Source organism: Penaeus chinensis, chromosome 27 (genome assembly GCF_019202785.1).
Source record: "Penaeus chinensis breed Huanghai No. 1 chromosome 27, ASM1920278v2, whole genome shotgun sequence".
In the NCBI taxonomy this organism is placed as follows: Eukaryota; Metazoa; Arthropoda; class Malacostraca; order Decapoda; family Penaeidae; genus Penaeus; species Penaeus chinensis.
This window is the reverse complement of record NC_061845.1, coordinates 17,660,918-17,668,417: the sequence shown is the minus strand read 5'-3', so window position 1 is coordinate 17,668,417 and position 7,500 is coordinate 17,660,918. Positions and strand designations below refer to the sequence as shown.

The 7,500-nt window shown below is 36.5% G+C and overlaps 2 protein-coding genes across 28 annotated transcripts in view; one reads left to right on the top strand and one right to left on the bottom strand.

Moving 5' to 3' along the window:
- Nucleotides 1-6,746, top strand: part of LOC125039471 (protein MLP1 homolog) — a 34,641-nt gene extending 27,895 nt beyond the window's left edge. For 17 of the 20 annotated variants that reach the window (XM_047633453.1, XM_047633451.1, XM_047633436.1 and 14 more), the window contains 4 exons: nt 63-173; nt 2,143-2,278; nt 3,143-3,232; nt 4,830-6,746. In XM_047633453.1, the coding sequence (XP_047489409.1) occupies nt 63-173; nt 2,143-2,278; nt 3,143-3,232; nt 4,830-5,017 (525 nt within the window). In that variant the 3' untranslated portion in view covers nt 5,018-6,746. The remainder of the gene's footprint in view (nt 1-62; nt 174-2,142; nt 2,279-3,142; nt 3,233-4,829) is intronic. The other 3 variants (XM_047633439.1, XM_047633446.1, XM_047633449.1) reach the window with 3 other exon arrangements.
- Nucleotides 6,747-6,835: 89 nt separating this feature from the next.
- LOC125039474 (endophilin-A-like) overlaps nt 6,836-7,500 on the bottom strand; it is an 88,760-nt gene continuing 88,095 nt past the window's right edge. For all 8 annotated transcript variants that reach the window (XM_047633460.1, XM_047633459.1, XM_047633458.1 and 5 more), the window contains one exon: nt 6,836-7,500. This exon is cut by the window's right edge and continues 3,353 nt beyond it. The gene's annotated coding sequence lies outside the window, so the exon portion shown is untranslated.

The window sequence follows — 7,500 nt, the reverse complement described above, 5'->3', positions numbered from 1 at the left end:
ATGTTCTTTTATAAGAGTTGCCAAATATTTTCAAATTGTCTTATATCCACAAATGTTTATAGGATGACTGTGGTCGTGACCTGAGCACACAACTGCGATTGCGGGAAAGTGAGTTAGCCTTATGCAATGAGGAGATTGCACGGCTGACTCAACAACTGCAACAGGCACATTCAGTAAGTGATGGTTGATGAAGGCCAGGCAAAAGTGAGGTGACATCACAAACATCAGAATTTAGAAATTTAGAAATTTAGAATTATAGGACTGAGCTACCTAACCATCTATGATCTGGATGACGTGACCATCATGTCATGAAATAATTTGGCTTGAGGGCAGATGACATGAACATGCTGTCATGGGGAAATTTAACTGTGTGCTGGGGTGACGCAAACTTGCTATCACATTTCTGTTGAAGGCTGGGTGATAGGAAAGACTTGCCTTGAGTGTACAAAGCTCTTGGAGGATGATTAGACTCATTTGGCATTTAGAAAGGGGCTTTTGCATTATTTACATTGATAAATAAGTGTGGACTGTAATGTCCGTGAGCCATGGCTGGAAGAGCGCTGGCTGCAGAGAGGACGCTATTTCCATGCTCAGGATCCTATTCCTGGCCGCTGTGACTGGCAGCCCAGGTTGTATTACAGAAAATTAATATGAAAAATTAAAAGAATACACAAATAACAAAATGTTACTTATTGCTCTATTATTGCACTGAATTGTAGACTACCTTGAGAGATGATATGGTGTCTGTGCAAGTAAAACATTTTATTACCATCTAGATAAAGTAAATAAAATGACAAATATAGACATTGGAAAATGGCCCCCCCCAAAAAAAAAGAAAAAGAAAATACTTGTGCTGAAAAAGAGTAAAAATTCCAAAGGGGTGGTTTGGAGTGTTGTCACACAAGTGTTTGTTTGCACCCTGCATACTTGTCAGAGTGTCCGCTCACATAAGTCTAATGCTCGTATTTTGGGCCACATAATGGCAGTGAAGCATCTGGATCCAATGGGTTAATCTTAGGATGTGTTTAATAGTTTCACAGGCAATATATTGGTGAAGAATTATGAATAAAGTTAGCTATGTAAAGGTAATTAGAAATTATTTGTGAAATTCATTATAACAATTCTTAGGGTTATTACACATTTCAGCAATTTTGTTGATAGTTAATAAGACTTTGTACTATTTCGGAAGGATTTATGCTGAAGCTGTTGGATATTTTATTGTATTTTTTCACTTTTGAGATGGTCTCTTCAACGTTTCTTCAACTCTTTTGACAATATATTAGTACCATTAACCACCCGCCCTAGTATAACCTTGCTGATCAGGTGTGCTAATGTTTTTATGCAAACTTTAGGATCATGAATGGGTTTATATAATAGAATACTTGGTTTTGTCTCGTAATGTGGCATATAGTGTGGGACAAAGTTATGTTTTGGTATTGTTAACTTCATCACAATTATCACCATTATCATCAATAAGAGGTCACAAGAGTGAGTTCCTCATGAACTCCATGGGATCAAATGTAAATATTAATTTATTTTATGGAATGTTGACTAGAAAGCTAGTCTTGAGATAATGTAGGTTTCAGTGTCATCTAATTGACATGGGAAGCGCTTTAGTCATATCAAAACTTATGTCACCTCACTTTCTGCATTTAAGAAATGGTCTTTGTTTTACATCTCAAACATAATTTTAAAAAACTAGATTGCTAGCTGAATGTTGGTAGTACAGAGTGTGCTTTATACTGGTACATGTGATGTTGAATGTCCCCTAGCCATAGTAACTGTTCCTTGTTTTGTTTAGTGTCCTAGTGACTTGCAGCCATGTTTTCCTTATTATGCTAGCTGTGGAATGGCTCATACCCAAGCTGCTTTTTCCAGAAGTTATGTGATAGAATTTATGTTTTTTCTCTTTTCATATAGCCCTTATTTCAGAAATATTGTCTTGTTTAGTCTTTTTATTTTTTATTAATATCAACTTACCAAATGATGCATGTGAGTAGTATTTTTTTTAATGAATAATTAGTTTACTTGCATGAGTGATGAGTCTGATAGGGTGTGGTGATCCATCCTGAGAATGACTTGTGTATGTTGTGAAAGTAGAGTGAGAGCCTTTATGTAGTGAGTTGATGAGTGTTGCCGCAGCACGAGGCCGACCTGGGAGAGCTATGCCGGCAGCTGGGCCACTTCCTCAAGGCCGAACGACAGTTGAGGACAGATGAAGTAACAGCTCTTAGGGAAAAACTAGAGCATATCATCCTCACAGCCGCCAACATGCAAGGTAATGAGCCCACACTACTACTGCGGCCAGGCATGCTGTGCTGGTCAGCATGGAAAGGGTTACAGTCAGCAGAACAAAAGTTGTATGCCAGTATGGTATGCATGCACTGGAAAGCAGGAGGAGGATTTTTTTTTCAGTGTATATAAGTGACTTGAGTTGTTGGTTGGGTGTCAACATATAGACCAATGGAAAAACCTTAAATTGGGTTCATTATTTTCAAAACTGTATTCATAGTAATATGCCAAGTTTAAGAGTATATGCCATCTCAAGTCTGTTTATTTTTTATGAATGCAGTTTTGAAACTGGGTTTTTGCATCTCTTCTTCAGTACTCACTCAATAGGCTGGCATTTGGTTGCAAACTTGATCAGTGTTTCGTAGTTAATTTATCCAAGGCTTATGTTATTCTTAACCTCCCCATGCCTTTTCTGCTTCATATATTTTATTTGGATGTTGGAGATTGAATCTGCTTGATCTGCTTGCTTCTCTTTTGCTTATTAATGTAGTTGTGTGGTTATCCATCTTGCTTGTATAACATGCAATATTCTGGCATTAATTTGTATTGCATGAATAGTTTAATCTGTGTGCTTCTGATTAGTAGTCAAGAAAATCACCAATACTTTGTGAAAGAATTTTACTTTTTGCTTTGAAATTAACAGTAGACACAAAAATACATTTTCAAAAGTCTTAGAATAAAAATAATTTTCAGAATTAATTTCTTAACAAAATTGACCAAACAATTACCCTCTGCCTGCAATTTTTTCATTTTTAATCTTTTAATATAAAAAGTACACACGACCCCTTCATTGCTGAAACTCCAAGTGCTCTTATAACCTAAGATTACCTCAGCTTTCTAACCTTCACAGAGCAGCGCAGTGACACCAATACAGGGAACGACACAGACACAAAGTCTCCATTGCGAAGAGGGGCGAGTTTGAGCTCGGCACGGGGGAAAGGTAGGAGGAACCTTGTTAGACATGATGGAAATTAGAATATAGTATTAATGCTTGAAGGAGATATAGATGGAACAGTAAGTTCATGGAATAGTACATATGTTTTCAGAGTGCAGTAAATGTGAGGCAGAGTTGTGTGAATCTACCTGCAATTTTTCCAGAAGTGTGTGAAGTGAAACAGGTCTTTGTCAGTAGTTTTCTCAGAAGGCCAGTTATCTTTGATCTCATGAAATTTGCCTTTGTTATATGTGAAATCTATGCATGAACTGGAGGTGAATGTATTTTGTAGGACGAAAAATTCACAGGATTTTACGGAAAGCTGTATTTTTTCCTTAAATTTTGATGGAGTCCATTGTGTTTTGAGCTTGTGGAAATCAGCATAACTACCAGGAGACTGAGAGGTTGCTGTCTTTACTGACTTTAACACATGCTGAGTGCATGTTAAGATATGAGAGATGATGTGTTGGAAGGAGTGAGGATCAGAACAATGTTTTCCATGCTAAAAGAAAAGATAATAGACAGAAAGTCCTTAGTCTTCAGTCCATTCTGAAGAAGTGAGAAAGAAAAGGTCAGTTTTAAAGTTCTTGTATCTTTATTGTATCGTTGAGGCCTGAAAATTTGTAATATGTAAAACATTTGTGAGGAATTAGTCCTTCATCACCCAGTATGTTCATTTGTGGAAGTTTCTGTTACAGATGAGTTAATGCTTTATAATATACATTAGAGAATCACAGTATTTATATGTTTGAAATTGCTTACAAGTTACTTTCCATAATGAGACACTTGATGTCCTCACAACCTTCCCTGCTGTTAGGGCTAATGTAAATCATTTAATTGCTATACATGAAAAATACATTGAATACTAGAAAGGCTATATTTCTATTAGCTATTGAAATCTGGGAAAATATTTCATATTGAAGTACGGTCACATTAAATTGAAATTTCCTTTTTTTATCTTGTGTGTATGCGTGTGTGTGTTGCATTGTGTGCATGCTTAGATGTATGCAAGGCAGAGATATATGGGCAGTTATATGTGTGTGTATATTTATATATTATTATTTCTTCATTAAAAAAAAAGAGCAAACACCTAATTCCCAAATGCTATACTAGCTTAATTGTTCATAATAAAGCTGAAGTGAGTGCTTTGCCTTTACTTGCAAACAGCTTGATCCATTAGTGCTTTTGAATAGAGCAGAGAAGGGAAGGGACTTTTTCACCTTCATAATGGCTTTTCGTAGTTACTTAGTCCTTGCTAGTAGTTGGAAGAAACATCTATTGGGTGCTCTTTATTATGATAACAGGTCACATATTTTAGAAAATGACTTTATTTTGGCATTATTTTATATTTTTCAATTAATCTTTTTCTTTATTTTGGGACACAATGTATCATCAAATATGAAATAAAATTTTGGTATTTTTTTATTGTAACCAGAGGCAGAAGGGTCATCAAAATTTCAGAGTATTAGAAGAAAAGATCTAAGCAACAATAGTGTTTCATGATTAACTTATTTTACCCTTGATTTATAGAAAATTTTCCCATTTTCCATATTGCCATTTTTGTGATAAATCTTCAACACTAATGGTTTCCCAATTTTTGCAGAGTTGATGCGTTCTCCGAGTTGCCCTCGTTTGTCTGGCTTCTCGTCTTTTTTAGCGGTTGGCCCCTCTCTGGGGGGAACGGGGCCACCAGCACAGACCATGGCAGACCTTCCCTCCCCCCTAGCAGGGATGGTTGCTTCTCGGAAGAAGGTGTTCGAGACATCCAAGGCTTTCACGGAAAACATATAGAGGGAGAGACTGCTGCTGGTGTAAATAATGATGGAGAGCACAGCATTGTGTTAGAGTCAGTCATGGAGGAAGAACATGAAGAAAATGCTGAAAATGATTGTAAATTGAAACTTGAGGATGATGATGCAGTTTGCCAAGAAGTGCAGAAGGCTGGAGTAGTACAAAAGATGGTTCGAAAATTCAGTCATCGAGGAATGAAACAAATGCCGCTTTTAGTGCGGCGAAATACTGTTGCTCGTTGCACTAACTTTGCGGATGATGTCAGAGTTGGTAAATCAAGCACCTTGCGACAAAGTAGTCAGGTTATATGGGATGATGATATTACAGGTGCTGATGCTGCCACAGACCATGAATTTTCATCTCTAATGAAAAGAGTAAATGATATTAAACTTGAGGGGAGATTTTTCACAAAGGAGGACAGCATTCAAGGTGAGACTTCATCACTGAGCCGTGGATCAGCATCAAGAATGTCCTTGCCATCAGGAGCTCTGAAGTCATACATGCGCAGTACAAAGGCATCTGTGATGAAAACAAGGGAGAATAGTCCACCTTGTGCTGTGGAAACTAACAAAAACCTGCCAGCAAGTAAAGGCTCACAAACTTCGCAAGTCTTTACAAGTGCTAGCAAAAGACCAAGCTTATCTAAGGGTAAAACTTTCACTTCTTCATCAGAAGGTGTTGAAAGTTTGCCACGAAGGAAAGGAGTGGTCGTGAAACCAAATATACCACCAGTCTTGTTGAAAGGAATAAACAAAATGCAAAAGCTAGCATCCTCATCACAGGCAACAAATAAATGCAGTGAAGGCCAGACCATGGTGCCATCTGCTGTAAGCACAGAGAAGGATTGCTTGAGTGTTTGCAGTAAGACTGAGAATAAAGAAAAGAGCCAAGAAATGGCAGCATCTCTACCCCACCATCTATTGAGTGGCCAGTGCCAGGATAACTGCAGTCAGTGTTCACTTGTTGATTTGTGGTTCACCATATGGCATGTTGAATTTCACAAGAAATAAAGTTTAAGCAAAGTATATACTTCAGAGATTTAGTGTATAGAGAAAGTAATTGTTTTTTTTCACATTCTAACATACTTAATATTCACTGGCCTATCAATATCATTGTTTTTAGTGCATAGCAAGAGCTGTGATTGACACTGTAGTCATTCTAATATACTGTCAGCCAATAGGTATGCTTAAATTATGAACTAACTGCAAGCCATTACAATGAGGATAGAGCCAAAGTTACCCATATTCCCCTTTGCAATGAACACATGAAGAGCATATTATAACTATAAAGTGGGGATTGGAGGAGATTATCCCTAGAAATTTATTGAATTGTTGCATTTGTTGTAATATTGTGAATGTACTACAAAGGATATTAAAATTATTTACATATCTCTGATCTCTGTTGGTCTTGAGTTTGCTGTATGGTTTGTGTGGAGTCTGTCCAGGTTGAAGTATTTATTGTAGTGCTATTTATTTGGCTGTTTGCCAAGTTTCATCAAAACATTTGCAGGGAATGAAATATAATATTAGACATTTTTTTGTCTTTATTTCTACATTTTGTCCTTATGACTAATGGGGGTTTTTGTGTATATTGTTAAAAGTCTCAATCATGCTTACTAATGACTAGTAACCTTGCAATTGTACATGTTCTGTACAGCTATTTGGTAGTTTTATGAAAGGTTTATCAATGAACAAAATGTCTATATATTTTAAATATATAAATAAAAGAAGATGGTGTTTTTCTCATACCTCAGTGTGTACTGCATGCACACAATATTTAATATAATTAGCTCAAATATTTAGGTGATATATTAGACTGTTATTCTTCAACGTTTATTTCACATGTACAGACGTTAGATACAGAAGATTCAATAGCACTAAAAGATGTGAACATCAGAAGGGGCACAGTTACATACAGCAAGGCTGAGAAATGGGTTATAGAGAGGTCTACTGGAGTGAGACCAGAGGTAAGCAAGCTAACTCACATTTGTCACTCAGGTGACTACAACAGACACATAAAATTAGATACATCACTAAAAACCTTGTTAGGGATTATACATTCAAGTCTGTTGATATTCACTGTGTAAACAGAATGCTGGATGTGGGAACATCTCACTCTGGAGCTACAGATCACACCTCAAAAATTACTTAAACAATTTGTTTTACACCTAATTTATTATATACTTAATATGATAAATCTTTAAAATCTCCATTAAAGAATCGAGTGCCAACCTATTTGTACAATAAATAATTTCAAGAATGTCTTTGCTGGGAGGGATGCCTTGCCAAAATGCTGAGGTTAACTTGCTAAGTTCAGATTCTCCTACTTATTACAGCTGGAGAATGTATCTCCAAGGACTACAGATTATGAAGGAAAAATACAGCTTTGTCAGGTAAACTATCCACTAGCATTTTTATATTGGAGATTTCATTAACAAAGTAAACCATAAGCACTAAAAGGTTGCAGATGAAGGGTATTTGTAA